Source organism: Esox lucius, chromosome 3, assembly GCF_011004845.1.
Source record: "Esox lucius isolate fEsoLuc1 chromosome 3, fEsoLuc1.pri, whole genome shotgun sequence".
Taxonomy (NCBI): Eukaryota; Metazoa; Chordata; class Actinopteri; order Esociformes; family Esocidae; genus Esox; species Esox lucius.
In genome coordinates, this window is record NC_047571.1 from 7,029,517 (window position 1) to 7,046,486 (window position 16,970).

Genomic DNA, 16,970 nt, shown 5'->3' on the forward strand with positions numbered 1-16,970 from the left:
TGGCCTTAACTAACCTTGGTTTTGGCAGGCATGTTTATAAACATCTGGTTTTAAACCTAGAATGGGACCCGGAAGTGGGCGTAATTTCCTTTGACGGACGAAGTGAAACGGAAAGGCCACTAGCAGTCAGCAGCTGGCTAGTAGTTATCAGTAAGTGAAGAGACGTCAACAAGGATCCCAGGAAAGGGTTATTTCTGTTGTTGAAAATGGCAAGATGCTCTATCGCAATATAAATTTAACGGCACCTTCAAATAAATACCTGGATTTCTCGTCTTGAAGCTCACCGTGTAAGTAAAAATAAGCCTGTTTCGTTCCTGTAGGTATACAGTTATGTATTTAGTAAGGTTTCTACTTGCAAACCTGAGCTAAGCTACTCAATGTAACTAGCTTGCTTCCTACTGTAGCGATTTTTACGGTACGTGCTCAGTAGCTGGCACTTCATTTTCTTTCTGTCCAATTTATTTATAATTTGTTGTCAATAGTGTGACCGCAATTGATAATGTACATGAAATATTAATATTAAAGTATCGTGGTTAGCATTAATAAGCTAATTATAATTGCTAACGACGTTACGTCGTTAGCTCGCTAGCCAAGTTATGTTTGACAGCTGTCCTCACTAACTAGTTGGGTTACGTTGCTAGCTGGGATGCTAAGTAACCCGGGATCAGGCAGTAACAGAGATGTTATATTAATCTTTATCAATGGTTATTTGTTAGCCTTTATAGCTATTATGGAATAACAAATAATTCACATTGGTTTTATTTGGTGCCACCAATTTTTCACACCCCTTCCACGGCCAAAGTGTTTTCAAGCTTGCCATGCTGACATGAAATTAAACAACTCAGCTCGTAGATCTCGTTCATCCTTATTAGCTGTGTGTCGGCACTGTTGTCTCTAAATCAAGAACAATGCTTATATGCCCATGGTTGCTGTTCAGATGTGGAGAATGTGAGAAATATTCTATGGCGTTCTTACCTGAACACCTCCGCACTTATCACTGCCTAACGTATGACTACTACTGAGTAGGAGTGAGAGTGTATATAGCACAATCACTCAGAATGACTCATACCATGTCTATGTTAACTAGCAGATCAATGGCTAATAATTTTGACCATGCGCTCTGCCGCCTCCATTACAGTCCCACATAGAGAGGTTGGAGGTCTCTGAGGAGGGATGCCTGTCGAAAGTGGAAGCAGTGCTGCCTCTCGCCAGGCCAAGCAGAAGCGCAAGTCCCACAGCCTGTCCATCCGCAGGACCAACAGCACAGAGCAGGAGCGTGCAGGTTTACAGAGAGAGATCCTGGAGGGACAGGTAAGGGCTGGGCTGTGGGATCCTGAGGACAATTCAGAGCAGTGGAGCTGACGTTCTCTTGCTTGTCATCGTTAGGAGGAGGCCGTCCACCCATTCACACAGGCAGACAAATTCTATTTCATAGAGTGCGGACACTCGTTGTTCTTAATTATTTCTATTTTTTTTTATTATTTTTTTTCTCTCAAGGCTTTTATTGAACCCTGGTCTCCAGCGGCTATACATATATGAAACTAGGATTGTTACCCCTGGACAACGGCTCTGCACAGGCAGACAAATCTTTTATTTTGACTAACCTGTTTTGCTCTGAAAAGATCTTGTGATTTTTTTCAAAAGGAGAATAATCAAAAAGATGAATAAAAGATGGAAACATTCTGGGAATTTCTTAGGAATGTCCCTGAACGTTGCACATTTGGAAAATGTATTCTTAGTAAGTTACAATGCCGGGAATGTTTTGGTCATGATCTCTGAAGATAAAAAAGTTGGGAACTTCTCAAAAATGATCTGTCAATGATGGGATATTGCTTTTAGTTATGGGTCGGTCTACCGGAGCTGAAAAATTGTGGCAAATAATTATTCCCCTTAACAAGATCAGTTAACAGCAATTTAGTCAACAGTTGTAATCAAAGTGGTGAGTTCCTTTAGCTATTGCTATTCAGTTATTAATTTAATGATTTTAGGACCTTTCTCTCTTATGGTCTTCTAGCAGGTTTTTAAAACTTAAAACATTTACTGTAGAATGCAACTTGCTCAACTGTAGAATGCAACTTACTTTATCCATTAGGCATGATTAAAAACAAAGTTATGATTTCGGCTGGACAGTTTTGTTAATCTCTGGAATTGTTCAGGACATGGGGACAAACCACTTACTCCAGCTTTTTGTTTTCACTTTGGCTACTATGAGTAGTCTAAATCTGCTGATAATCTGCTTCACGTCTTAAACCTTGAGGTAAGTTAGGTGTTTAGAAAGCGTGTCAGATTGTTAGCCCAGTGTCTAGAGTCCCTTCTGATTGTGTTCAAAAACTAGTCTTCTCTCTTCAGGTTGGTCCACAAACATTTTCTCTCCCTTTGCCAAAAGCTTGAGCTAGTAAATCTGCAGAAAGTTGAATCTGCACAATAGCCTTATCGTGAAAATGTTTTCACTATCGCCTACTTTTTAAACTGGACTGCCTGCTTTGCTGTTAATTGGTGCATTAAGGAATACTGGTCCTTTTTCTTCAGCTGGATCAGGGCTGGTTACTGTTAGCCTGTGAATGCAAAGAGCACTGCTGAACTCCTTAGGAAAAAAAGCTGGACCTTCAAGCCATGGTACAATGGGCCTGTATGTGTTAAGCCTTGGACAGACTGCTCTTGTGGCACTAGGCTATTCAGCTTCCATCAAGGCTTTGGGAAATTAGCATTTCATTGAAAAGGAATGACTGTGTCATATATATGCCAGAATGTCAGAGACCTTTTGTGTTGGTTCTGACATTTTTACCCACAATTTATATTGTCCTTGTAAAGTGCATACCTGTGTATTTTTAGCTGTGTTTGGTTTGTTAGTTTGCCTACCTTCACCTTTTAGTTCTCAGCAGATTTGTTAGCATCTACTAAGACTGGGTTAGTCACATTAGCACTAGCAAATTATTATTCCCATTGTCTTCTTGCACATGTATTATGTGGAGTATTTTTCTATCAAAGCAGTTCAACCAAGTCTCTCACAGGGATTTGAAGTATGGTTCTGATGATAAACTATTAATAATAGTATTAATCTCTTCTCTGTCAGGCCTAAAATATAAATATTACCCCAATTTATGCATCTTGTAGGATTCCAAACTGCCATTACCTCTGAGGACCAATCTCCTGGACTTGTTTGGTCAGATCGAGAGAGAGTTTGAAAACCTCTACATTGAAAACATTGAGCGTAAGTTCAGCACGCCGGCTCATCGCATTTTCAGGCGTTTCTCTGCCTAATCATCATTGGAGGGGTGGAAACTTGTGATTGGGTTTTACCTTTGGGTGAAAGGGCATGATCACCAAACATATGTTAGAAATAGCATGACAGCTGGTTTACCTGTCTTGTTAGTAATATTAGTGTACCTTCTTATACAAGAAGCAAATCTTTGTCAAATGTCTGTTCAATCTCAACGAAATCCTTGTAGTGTGAATAGGCCCTCTGTTAGGAATATGGTACCATTTGGACATATTTATTGATATTTGTTTAATCACAATGCTGTCAGTCTAACCTGAATGTTTGATCATTTACAGTGCGTAGAGAGATAGAGACACTGAACGATCGCTTGACTGCTGAAGGACAAACCTTTGATGGAGGAGACATGACCAAAGGGGCACTTAAAGCAAAAGGTTCTAAATAGTTTTCCTCTTTCATGCTATAATGTTTAGCCTTACTTCTGTTCAACACGTTTCTTTCACTGATGTGACGGGCCTTGGAGACAAACAAATGGCATTGGCAACTTGCTCCACAGACCACATTTGGTTTCCATAATGTGCTTTCTCTTCCACCCACAGCAAGTCATAGCACAAGTCAGCTTTCACAAAAACTGAAGACCACTTATAAGGCATCAACAAGCAAGGTAACATGTCTTCTCTTTATCCCTGGCTTGCTTGATGATGAAAGAAAATCTGTCATTTTGTTAAGTAACCTGCAATCTAGTTTTTCCCTATAAGAGTTACTTTGAAAAAAAGCTGAAATCTTACTAACGTTTATTTTTTTGAGAAAATACATGAAGGGCTATATTTATTGAAATTCAATGGCTTGTAGTTTGTGTTATTCAATGTTTTTGTCTTGAAGAACCTGGTGTGGTCACAGTCAGTGGTCGATTTACTTCTATTTTTCACCTTTGCCGTAGCGTTCACATTCTTTCCATGGCAAAGTAGGTGGTGGACCTCTTCCCACCTTCAGTGTGGGGAACATTGTGGAGTTGTGGGGTGAAGGCTCAAGGGTAACAGGTTCTTAATTTCCCCCTCATGTCCCCCCTGCTATTATGCATGAGCAGCCCGGCCATGGGGCTGATACACCATCTCCAAGACACTTGGTGATTGAAATGTATGACTTGTTGTTTTCTACTTGTGAGGCCTACTAAAGACACTAATTGATATCTCTCACTAACAAATAAGTTTGAAGCTATTTTGGATAGACATTTTGTTTGTTTGCGTCTATATTTACTAGAATGACAGTGCATGGGTTTTCCACTCTGCACCAGAGCTCTAGGCCAGGTTCTTCACGTCACTGGTTCTTCTAGGGGAAGGGACATATGTGGGGTTAAGGTTAATGAAACTTCTGTGATCTGGTGTTGTGCTTTTTTATCATTCCGTTTACATTTTAGGGGTAAAGAACCTCCCCATATCTCAACCACTACTTTGTGGCACAAGTGCTGTGGTCAGTAGGGAACAGCTTGGTTTTACTTCTATGAACATCAGCGCCCTGGGTTTTTAGCTGTCGCCACACAGACTAATTATCGTTTAAAACTAGCCTTTTACCAGACACACGACTAACAACACGCTAGGGTAATGGTTTGCTGTGTTAAAGCTAGTTTTTTTCTGTTTATACTGCATGTTTGGTGCATTCAATGTTAAAAGTTAACAGTCTGTCATTTTCTGAAATGGTAATTGAAGGCTTCTAGCAAACACTAATCCTTTCTGGAAAGGCTGATGTTCACTGATGTAAAATGAGTACATTTGTTATGCCCATTACAGACTATGCACTGTCTGAATAGGCTTTACTCATACACTTCCGGCTGCCCTGGATATGTGGCGTGTTTCTAGCAGCAGATTTAGCAGCACTTTCTATCCAAAACGTCCTGTTGCCTAATGGTTAAATGTAGCATGTTTCATATGTTACATTTAAGCAGGTTCTGGAATTCCTCGCTGCTCAATAGACAATAGATGGTGCCTCTTCTCTAGTATTGCAAATTAACTCTTAATTTCAGTTAATATTTAATATAACAGTCCATGCGCACCTTAAAATGTGGGGGGCGTTTCATGGTCCAATGCCTTCTATATCAAACCTGGAAACAGTTTGATAATAATTCTATCCAGTGTATTCCCTTCCTAAAGGTTTCCCCCAGTCATTAGTTGAATTGCAACGTTGGGTTTATCTCCCACCACAGCCACAGGACTGTGTCCCAAAATGGCAAAAAAGTTGTGAATTATGTAGGAAAAAGTTTACCAGTGGGACACACTCAGGAACTAGACTCGTGGTCAGTTTATTAGGTACACTCTTTTAGTACCGGGTTGTATACTTTTTCTTTTTCTCCATGACATTGTGAATTTTCCACGGCATGGGTACTTGATTATGTTGGGAACATTCAACAAGGTTGTTGGTCTATGCTGATGTACAGTATCACTGTTTTGCACTAATTGGACTGCTGTACATTAATGCTGCGAATAACTTGGCCATAGTTACTTATTACTGTCCAATGTTGGTAATTCTGAGCCTGCTGGAGCGACTTGTCGTTTGCTCATGGATGTAGAATCCGGTGACCTTACCAAATAGCCCATTAGTCCCAAGGACCAAATAGTTCAGTGTTCATAGATGCCGTTCGGCACCTCTGTTGTACTGCGGTGCTTTTTGTGCATTCACATGTTAGCTTGCACAGTTCTTGACGTTACCTTTTGACTTCTCTTGTCGACGATTTGTTTTAGCCTTTGAGAGCTGCTGCTGACTGGGTCTTTTGTATTGTTCATCATGTGTGAAAAGGCCAAGAGGACAGGACAGGACAGGACCCGGAACTGGAACCGGGGTGCACGACACCAACTAAGCTCAGTCGCTTATATCACTTGTTTATCTCATTCTATATAACACCTTAATGCCTGTCTGCCTGCTTTATATATCAGAACAGCTGGAGTTACTGCCTTATAGATTGATACATGTGGGCAAACTGGTTGGTGTACCTAATAAACTGGCCTGTGAGTGTTTTTCGCTAAATATTTTATCTGTGTGCTTGGAGTGGTCCAGAGCTGCCTCTTCTGTTTGAATGTGCTGCTGGGCTGCAGGCTTTGCTCTGCTTACAGCCAGCCAACGATTGCTGCAATCACGCTGCAACTTAACTAACCAGAATTCTGGGTCTGACATGGTATTAAGATTTTGGTTTGTAGGCCTAAATGTTTAATATCACTAAGTGTTTCCTCCTTCATTTCCATGGTTTTCTTATTGACTGAAAAATAAAATATATAAGGTTGCAATATTTTGGATTTCCAGAAATCCAGTATGAGGATTCTGGCTTTCCTGCTTTTTTATTCTTGATTCTGGGAGTCTTTCAACTGGAATTTCTGGGAAACCTGGGAAATTTGGAAATGTTACTGAAATTTTGCAACCCTATTATTTTGATTTAAAATGTAGAATTATTTTGGTGAGATATCTGACCTGCTTCTTTATTCCCTCTTGCTTTTACAGTGGGAACTTACTTAGTGGTTTGTTTCAAATGCCCGCCTCTCCCAGAAGCCCCACTTGTTTTATCTCCATTTTAGATGTAAACATGGATACTGATTTGATGATAATCACTTGACTAGTATCATTTCTGTTTCATGACAATAACCTTTTACTGCTTAATATATTCTTTATCCCCTCGTCTTTCACAGCTTTGCATTTAAAATCGTTTTTGATTAATGCTGAATATTGATTGTGTCTGACTTGATACTGTGTTGATGTAAATGAATAACAATGACCGTTGCGTCCCAAAGAGCACCCTATTTGATAATATAGCACACTATAAAGGGAATATGGTGCCTCATGGGACACAAGCCGAGACACTTGTAGAATGTTTAAAACCAAAAAAAAAGACAAACTTTTTTAACCAGGCATGTCAATTAAGAACGAATTCCCCATTGCCATGACTGCCTGGCCACGCCCCCAGCTTCTTAGCCGTTGCAGAGGTGTACCGCTGACCGTCCGTCCAACGCTGCCCCCCCCCTCCCCGCTTCCTCCACCCTGCTAGCGTTCAGCTTCTCCTTGGTTTCCCCGACCGCGTGCGTTAACGCCAGCGTCCTGTCTCTGACGCACTTTAGATCGTCTCCAGTTTCAAGGCCACCACGTCCCGAGCGGTTTGCCAGCTGGTCAAGGAGTATGTGGGCCACAGAGACGGCATCTGGGACCTCAGTGTCACCAGGACCCTACCGGTGGTGTTGGGCACGGCGTCAGCAGGTAGCCATGGCACCGTTTGTTTCCCCGATGACCCCCCCCCCTGTGGTGTGATTCCTAAAATCAGTGAGGGAATGCCACTGCCCCCCCCCCTCCACTGGCTAGAATATTTGAAGAGTGAAGAAGTCATTTAGTTCAGTGTTTGGGTGTTATGAGAGGCTGATTTCATACATAGTTCATGTCGGGGTGTAATTCAAGCAAAACGTTCACCATGTTTGTCTATTACATGTCAGGAATACAGGACCAAATACCAACGATTTGACTTCAGTACACAAATTACAATTATCTAAATACTTTATGAAAATACTTGGGTGGCCTCATCTCTTATCCATTATGTTGAATTATATCTTGCAGAGCCTATTAACGCAAATTATGGACCATGTGAGCTTAATGGCTTGCTTTGTTCAGTGTATATTTTTGTACTGTAGATTAATTCCATTATGTTAATGATCCATTTCAAGTTGGGAAGTGGTTCTGGAAGGCTTCAAGCCCACAGTGATTCTTTCTTGAAGTTCTGACGTCCACTTGAGTAACAGCACAATTTGATTTACCCAGACGTGCTGTTAGCGGGTCACATTTTCAACAAATCCTCAATAATGTTCAGCATAATAGCTCTTTAAAATGCACTGCAGAGTCTGTTTCATATTTCATCTATTTAGCTGTCAACAGATGTGTACTAGGATTGCCATTGTAATGTTAATATAATTGCTTACAGAGTGCTTACTGTCCTTTTAATACACTTAGATGGGGTAAATGTAATTGACCGATTATAACAATATGAAGGTAGTGCGAGTAAACCAACCCATTATCCATTTCCTGAATTGCACACCATTTCCTATTGTGTACAACTTTTGACTGGGCCAGCAACTAGTGCCCTGTTCCAAAGAGGTGCCCTATATAGGAAGTAAAGATGTTTCAGAATAAAGCTTGTGTGACATTGTCTCTGTGTTAATGCTACATTGCTCTCTTTGTAGACCACAGTGCCATGCTATGGAGCATCGAGACGGGAAAGTGCCTCTTGAAATATGTGGGCCATGCCGGATCAGGTACTAATATTTATGTGCATTTTCTGGTCATTCAGTTCATGCAATGTGTAGGAACAAATCGATTGGATGAAATGATCAACCGTGGCGGTCCCAAATGGCATGTCGATCCCTATGTGGACTACTTCAGAGGACACTTGTCAGAACAGGCTGTGGAGCATAGGGATAGGCCACTGTTTTGTTGTGGATGCTTTGAGCAGATGCTTCATTACCATTCTCTTAATAACATTTCTTTGGTCCTTTGTGTAATTTTTTTTTTCAACCTTTATTTATTTTTTTGCTTGTGGTTTTGAATGTGGTGCAGCCTGTGTTTCTGTGTTTTAGTAGTACAATTACTTGATTAAAATAATAATGTTTTTCCAGTGAACTCTATCAAGTTCCATCCTACGGAACAGATGGCTCTTACAGGTAAGTGTCTCCAGCCGTCTAATGATGCCCTCTGTTCAGATGTGTGCCGGTTGGTTGTTTCTGAGGCCTTCCTGTGCTCTGCCCACAGCGTCTGGTGACCAGACCGCCCACATCTGGAGATTCATGGTGCAGCTCCCTGCCCCGCAGTCAGTAGCCGATATCACCGTAAGCTCCCCCTCCCCCAGAACCTGTCTTTTTCCCCACTGCAAATAACCTCCGTCCCCTTCGCCGTATAACCCCTAGCGTGCTAACACTCTTCTGTCTCCCGCAGCAGACGCCCTGCGACGACGACGTGGACTTCTCGGACAAAGACGAGGCGGACGGCGACGGGGACGGGCCCAACGAGTGTCCATCCGTCCGCACGGCCGCCACTACCCTGCGGAGCCACCAAGGGGTGGTCATCGCTGCTGACTGGCTGGTGGGGGGCAAGCAGGCGGTCACGGCATCCTGGGACCGGACGGCCAACTTGTACGACGTGGAGACTTCCGAGCTCGTCCATTCGCTCACCGGTGCGCCGCCCGCCACTCTCCTCGGGAACGGTTTCCCCCGGTCTAGCCTGTTAAATTAATTCCTGGGATTGAAGCGTGCCCCGTGGAGATGGAAATGCAGTTGGGTTTAGAAATTGGGTTAATCAGTATACAGGATGGAGTCCCGTTAATGTGTGTTAAGGGTACTCATAGGATTAGGCTGTTGGCTACCCCATGCTCACTTTTCAAGGAATTTCCTCTTAAATACGCTGGTTAACTGTGTGTCTGTGTGTGTGTCTGTGTGTCCAGGCCATGACCAGGAGCTGACCCACTGCTGCACCCATCCTACTCAGCGTCTGGTGGTCACCTCGTCCAGAGACACCACCTTCCGGCTGTGGGACTTCAGAGACCCCTCCATCCACTCAGTCAATGTGTTCCAGGGGCATACAGAGTGAGACACGCGCACACACACACACACACACACACCAGCTGCATCACTCCCAGAGAATTCACGCTGGAAGCGTCTCAGGCACCTGTAATGGGACATTAATTGGACCTTAATTAGCCATGCGTCCATTTAGATTACAAGGGCTGGAGTTGGTCGGCATTCGCCTGAGGACGCAGCTAATCAGCTAATCATTAGCATCCAGAACAAATGGTTCCCGCCATCCATGAAATGGGTAGAAGTCAGTCAAGTGAACGAATGAGCCGGTGACCTTGGCGATTCCCAGTTCTCTCACCAACTGTAAGCATCATCTGTCGGCCTGTGTCACGCTAAGGAGTTCTTCCTCGCCTTTGTGCTTTCGGCATCTGCGCTGATAACTTTTTAGGAATTTTCGGCCCACTATCAGTATAGTCACATTGAGTCAACTTGGAAAATGCATTCGATTGGTTGGTTATATTCCTCCCAGACAGTCAATCGGCTTTAATATTTATGTTTGCATGTCCAACATATATAAATGTTTAGACCATTCTTATGATGCAAATTGTTCTCTCACTAGGGCAACAGCAGTGATTTGTTTGGTTCTAGTAAATGTTGAAAAAGTCTTGATCACACCTGCAATTCAATGCGCTGTGATACACCGGAAATATATTAATTTCAAATAGAACGCTGCGATTAGCTTGCAGCATTGCTGTTGCAGAACATTTGGTCTTGTGGATGAGTTTGATTTATCCAACATATGCCTCAAATTGTATGCCTGGAAGCATGGCAGAAGTTCTATAGCAAACTTTGTTATAAAAAATGTCAACATATTTTTGTTGATAATTCACTAACTACAACATTAATAGTACATATTTCAGAAAATGTACACCAATCAGCCATAACATTATGACCACCTGCCTAATATTGTGTAGGTCCCCCTTTTACCACCAAAACAGTCCTGACCCGTTGAGGCATGGACTCCACTAGACCTCTGAAGGTGTGTTGTAGTATCTGGCACCAAGACATTAGCAAAAGATCCTTTAAGTCCTGTTTGTCCAGCACATCCCACAGATGCTCGATGGGATTAAGATCTGGGGTATTTGGAGGCCAAGTCAACACCTTGAACTCGTTGTATTCCTTAAACCATTCCTGAACCATTTTTGCTTTGTGGCGGGGCGCATTATCCTGCTGAAAAAGGCCAATGCCATCTGGGAATACCGTTGCCATGAAAGGGTGCACTTGAACTGCAACAATGCTTAGGTAGGTGGTACGTGTCAAAGTAACATCCACATGAATGGCAGGACCCAAGGTTTCCCAGCAGAACATTGCCCAAAGCATCACACTGCCTCCGCCGACATACCTCTTTCCCATAGTGCATCCTGGTGCCATGTGTTCTCCAGGTAAGTGATGCACACGCACCCGGCCATCCACGTGATGTAAAAGGAAACATGATTCATCAGACCAGGCCACCTTCTTCCATTGCTCCTTGGTCCAGTTCTGATGCTCACATGTCCATTGTAGGAGCTTTTGGCAGTGGACAGGGGTCAGCATGGGCACCTTGACTGGTCTGCGGCTACGCAGCCCTATACCAACAAACTGCAATGCACTGTGTGTACTGACACCTTTCTATCAGTACCAGCATGAACCTTTTCAGCAATTGGAGATACAGTAGCTTGTCTGTTGGATCGGACCACACAGGCCAGCCTTCGCTCCCCACGTGCATTAATAAGCCTTGGCCGCCCATGACCCTGTCGCCAGTTCACCGCTTTTCCTTCCTTGGACCACTTTTGATAGGTACTGACCACTGCAGACCGGGAACACCCCACAAGGGCTGCTGTTTTGGAAATGCTCTGACCCAACTGCTGAGATCACCAAAACAGGTTTGGGGCTTTCACCGACTGATTGAAGAGCTTCAGGCTTTTAGGAGAGGAATTTCTTTGCTACTTTTGTCTGGACCAAGGCCAATACAATCAACTGTTCCTGATGGTAGGACCATGGACCAAGATGGACATTAAGTAGCGTGATTTCAGTTGTCAAGTTGAACGCCTGGTCATTTGTTTCCAGTAAGAAAAATGTAATTGATTTGGAGTGTTTAATACTGTAACATGTATTAGGAACTAAATAATCTAAAGTAAAGAGCTTGTAATAAAGCCCAAGTTATGTAATTGAGTTTTCATGAGAAATGGGACTGATAGAGGGATGAGAAGTCTGAAGTCTAAAAACTATATGATCATGTTAGCAAGCTTCTAGCTAGCCAGTAATTGTTAGCCTACGTAGGTACTTACGTGACACACAATATGTTCAATGAAAATGATTCTCTTCATTTTGTAAAGTGCAGCATGCAACATCCATGGAGAATCGATGCGTTCTGAGTAGTTGCGTAGCTGCATAAAATGTTCTGCAAGCTTTCTGCCTGGACGCCATAGGTGTGATTGAGGCATAAGATTGAATGTATATCGCTACAAAACATCTACCCAAAGCCGACATGCAATCCCATGTAAGCTCAACCCCCCATGTAGGTTGAGGCACCGATTCTGAATGAGGCACCTTGATGTACATGTACACACTTATTTAACACTAGTTCACTTCGAAAAAACATCAACACAAGTTTACCGCTGGGCCCCAATCTGTCATTGTTGCTGAGTGCCCAGCAGAGAGGCATCACTGGGACCTGATGAGTGGGACTCCCCCTGATGATAGCTCATATGAGTGGGGACCCCCCCACACCCAAGAGTGATCTATGGTTGCACCTGGCTTCTCTCTTTTTGACTGTTTAGCTTAGGTGATAAGACTAACAAAGCATTTCACTGCCTATACTAACCAGTAGCGAACTCTCCTCCGTCTCTCATCCCAGCACGGTGACGTCGGCAGTGTTCACCGTGGGCGACAACGTGGTGTCTGGCAGTGACGACAGAACCGTCAAGGTGTGGGACCTCAAGAACATGAGGTCGCCTATCGCCACCATCCGCACTGACTCGGCTGTCAATAGGTATGACACGGGGAGAGTTTTATGTCTGGCCAAATACGCCACTGGGAATTCAATAAAAATGACCTTGTTATTGTTGCAAGTCAAGTTGAATCCGGGAAACATCCTCAAGGAACCTTGTTTTTCTGTTGGAAAGGACTTACCGAAGAAACGTATTACGCTGGATGTACTGGTTCATACTTGACAGGAATTAACAGTCAGTGCTGCATCGGTTATTGTACCTGTTTCCTCCCCTCCAGGATAAGCGTGTCGGTCAACCAAAGAATCATTGCTCTTCCTCACGACAATCGCCAAGTCCGACTGTTTGACATGTCAGGAGTACGGCTGGCACGGCTCCCGCGCAGCAACAGACAGGTAAACCACCAGGGGCCTGCTGATCTACTGGCTCTTCACCTGTAGTGGAAGCTTTGGAGCTGGGCCGTTACTGCCATGTACCACTGTGTTCATGTCAGGTTAGCTATTATGCTAATGCCACCGGTGCGTCAGAGTTGTTTGCCTCTTGTCTCATTGGGTTTAATAAACCACCACCACAAGGCCTCCTTAGTGGCCCGGAGGTACAGTCACTGCCTTGCCATGCGAGTTCAGTGGGTCTGCTCCTGAGCACGGTATTTGTCCAATCCATCATGATTTGTTTGTGGGCCTGTTACTACAATGTAATTACTCAAGTCCAATTTAGATATATTTTACCCTGAATAACATTTGGAAATTGTCCATTTCAGGTGCAAAAGATCTGACTGCTAAATTCAACCTCCCATTCATATTAGCTGGTAGCATAGCTAGCAATACAGACGTCAGTGGTTGTAATGGATTTTTACCTCAACATAGTTTGAGAAACACATACAAATAATAGCTTAACTATAGTATAATTGTGCTCAGGTGAATAAGTAGATTTACATCATTGCTGATCTTGTGAATCCATAACATTTCCATTGAGAGAAGTTCAATGAACATTGTTACTGCATCTATACACGCTCGGCAATGCTTTGCGCTTCTTTATCTGTTAGCGGGGCGTGTCCTACTTGTGTTCTTTTGCATAGGGCCACCGGCGCATGGTGTGCTGCTCCACCTGGTGTGAGGACAACCCCTCCTGTAACCTGTTCAGCTGTGGCTTCGACCGGCAAGCCATCGGATGGAACATCAACATCCCAGCCCTGCTGCAGGAGAAATGAGCCTAGCCCACATAGGTTCGTTTTTGCAAACTTGCTAGCTTTTCTTTTCCTCTTTGTTCTTTTAGGGGCTTTAGGTATAGTTATTCACCCCCCGTGTGTCGTATTCCTTATTCTACTCTTCACCCTGGACATCGGGTTGTGACAAATTCTATTGATGTGAAGATGGTTATCATTGTTCTCAACCATGCAGTAATGGATGGGAACCAGTGCTTGTGCACGTGGCCAAAATATGTCTGTATAGTTTCATTATTTTGCTGCTTAACCAACAGGTCCAGAGTGAGTCCAGAGCCCCCAGCCTGGTACCAGCCTGGCCCAACTGCTCTTTGAGCCCAATCTTAAGGGCTCTGATGTGTGGGACTCCCTCAGGCAGGTTGGGGGAGAAGATTGACCGAGGGCCACGCCCGGCCTCTCTTTCTCTCTCTTGCTCTCTCTCTTACTCTCTCTTTGTCAGTCATGTTCTTCTCACACTGAAGGTGGTCTGGTCTGCATGGTCTGAATATACATACCCAACTACATACAGATGTAAGTGTGTGTGTTTGCTCTGTGGTGTGGTGGTTTTTCCAAACTTGCCCATTATGTACAGAAAATGTGAAGGACTACTCTTCATGTTAACGTTGGGCCTGTTTTGTTCATTTTATTCAGCTGCTGACTATAAAAAGCACAGTGACAAAAATTTGATTTACTAGGGGTCTTAATGTAGTAGGTTTTATTTCAGAACTGGTCGGTTCCACTTTGATTGTTTGACTTAGGCGATGAGACTAATGGAGCATTTCACAAGGACGTGTTCTGGCGCGTCTGCTTACTACCCATCTGACCTGCTCTGATGTAGCTCGCCAGGCTATCTCTCCGCTGTAATCAGCGGTGCCACACTTTGACAAGGTGTTCAAGGGCCGTTAATGGCTACCGCTGGTCCGTTGAGCACCGAATCATGAACCCACACTGCCTGGGCCGTTATGTGGGTCACCTTTTGAACATGTTTTTTTTGGGTTATTTTTATAAAACCATTTTATCCTAAGAACCACAGGAGCTCTTGTACAGAATCCTAGTCCTAGAGAATGTGTTGTATCATTGGAGTTGGGTTGTGTGAACGCCCCGTGTCTAAGAGGTCAAGGTGAGTCGTCTTCACCATTTTCAATAGGTGCTTTACTTGTGTATAAGAATCATAAATAAGTCCTAGACTGCCACGAAATCCTTTTAGATGTAGAGTTTACCAACAATATTGACGGGTAAAGTGTTTCTTAGAATATTTCAACTGTGCCATTAGTCAGTGCTGCAAACCTGTTACAGAGTCAATAAGCAGTCATATCTGTTACCACATGGTACTTCCTTTGCGTAAGTGGAAATCTGTTTGCAAGCGCTTTTTAACGCAGTCGTTGTAACATGCTTGGTGGTTATGGTGTTAATATCTGCTGCTAAAACATCCGACTGCATATAGAAACCTAAAAGAAGAGATTGTTGTCAAGTGTTTTCAGCAAACAGTGTGATGCCATGAAGTACCCGTGTCCTTTTACATGAAGACAATTGATGTTGAGCTTTAACATTTTGAGTGTAATTGTAATCCACATGGCAGACCGTTGACTTGGCAACGTTCCTGCTCTCGCCCCCCCAAAAAAAGAACCCAAAATGATTCATCTAAAATATGTATATCATGAGTGTAATTGACAAGCCAGCTTTATTGCAGTAGTAAATGCTTCTGTGGAAGATAAGATATGCGTAATGTTTTGACAACTTCTAACAAGTACATTGGTAGTAATACAATAACGGCAAAATTGAACATATTTTTTGCCAAATTGAAGTGTTATTGTATATGTATCAAAAGGTGCTAAGGCACGTGTATAAGAAGCCCCCATTTTTAAGTGAGCATAACTTTCCATCCACATTGAATGTCACATCTGGTGCCAATTAAATGTAATATATTCAGATATATTCAAAGTGGCCATTTGGCTTAATAGTGTTTTCCTGCTGCAGATTTTATTAGCCTTTTACGTTTATTACGGAGTGGGTGCACTTTCTTCATTTCTACTAATTCACACTGTTCAGTTAAATCAGTTGCATTGGCTTGGTAGGTTTCAAAGACTAACGTATTGTTTCTTCAATCTGTAGAGGTTTTGCACAAACCTCAAACACTGATTTCTGTAATTATTTTTACTGTGTCATTTACATCCTGGATGTCCAGTCCTTCTCCAGATTGTGTCACACATTCTTAAGCATGAGTAGCTTCAGTGAAGGCTGGTGAGGGGAAGATGGCTTATGAAAGTGACAAGCATGCAATAAATGGAACCATGTCAAATAGATGGAATGCAGAAGTTGCTTGTGTTTAATTTCATTTATTCCATTCCAAACATTAGAATGAGCCAATGATATAATGTGACACAGCCACCACTGACTGGGTCACAACCTGAAGTACTCGATTCACCGAGTCAGTGATGATGGTGGACTGCTGAGAGGGTGAAATAATGGGCCGTCCCGTCCAGGATTGTCAGCCCTGATTGAGGTGCAAACCGTTTCGACTTGAATTGCCTGGAATATCAACCAGCGAATGTGTTCGTCACCTTCCTCTTTTATGTTCCCTTTACAGGTTGTTTTAAAATTCAGGCTTGTTTTTCATTTGGTCATGTGAATCTGCTTCTCTGTTCTTTGCTTTGGTCTCAAATGGCATCCCGTTCAATGGTAGTGCACTACAAATGGAGTAGGGTGCTGTTTCGGTTGTTACCGCTTGTTTTATTAACTTCGCAATGGTTTTAGGTTGATGAACAGAAAGCAACAGAAACCTTTGTAAAATGATGGAAGTTGGTGTTTACTTAGCTAATGATGTTGTATGTGGTAAAAGTGGTTTATTTGAACAAAAGCAACAACAATTCACATGTCATAAAATGAACATTTTGCTGACGTTGTGTGAGTGAGATGGCGATTGTATAAGGAACAACAACTTGTGAAATAAAATGTTGCACCATTACATTTAATCCAATTGTATCCTCTTGGAAGAGCTTTGCATGTTTGCTTTCCTAATAACCATTCAATCAGAT

General features: G+C 42.9%; 1 protein-coding gene across 4 annotated transcripts; it reads left to right on the forward strand.

Moving 5' to 3' along the window:
• Positions 1 to 113: 113 nt before the first annotated feature.
• On the forward strand, positions 114 to 16,900 carry LOC105017865 (WD repeat-containing protein 37). Of its 4 annotated transcripts, none has more exons than XM_020045407.3 (16): positions 114 to 287; positions 1,139 to 1,311; positions 3,115 to 3,211; positions 3,556 to 3,651; positions 3,817 to 3,881; positions 4,158 to 4,250; positions 7,315 to 7,450; positions 8,422 to 8,493; positions 8,854 to 8,898; positions 8,987 to 9,063; positions 9,170 to 9,407; positions 9,675 to 9,816; positions 12,644 to 12,778; positions 13,015 to 13,129; positions 13,813 to 13,959; positions 14,214 to 16,900. In XM_020045407.3, the coding sequence occupies exons 2-15, from the start codon at positions 1,174 to 1,176 to the stop codon at positions 13,942 to 13,944; spliced, it is 1,581 nt and encodes a 526-aa protein (XP_019900966.1). In that variant the 5' UTR covers positions 114 to 287; positions 1,139 to 1,173; the 3' UTR covers positions 13,945 to 13,959; positions 14,214 to 16,900. The 4 variants fall into 4 exon arrangements, with proteins under 4 accessions (XP_019900966.1, XP_019900967.1, XP_010881129.1 ...); XM_020045408.3 differs by having other exon boundaries at positions 9,173 to 9,407; XM_010882827.4 differs by lacking the exon at positions 4,158 to 4,250 and having other exon boundaries at positions 116 to 287.
• Positions 16,901 to 16,970: the final 70 nt, after the last annotated feature.

Bases quoted from the DNA above. Each gene is read 5' to 3' on its own strand.
- LOC105017865 (XM_020045407.3), top strand. From the start codon at position 1,174: ATGCCTGTCGAAAGTGGAAGCAGTGCTGCCTCTCGCCAGGCCAAGCAG. The intron at 4,251-7,314 runs GTAACAGGTTCT...GACGCACTTTAG, and splicing joins TGTGGGGTGAAGGCTCAAGG to ATCGTCTCCAGTTTCAAGGC. The intron at 7,451-8,421 runs GTAGCCATGGCA...CTCTCTTTGTAG, and splicing joins GTTGGGCACGGCGTCAGCAG to ACCACAGTGCCATGCTATGG.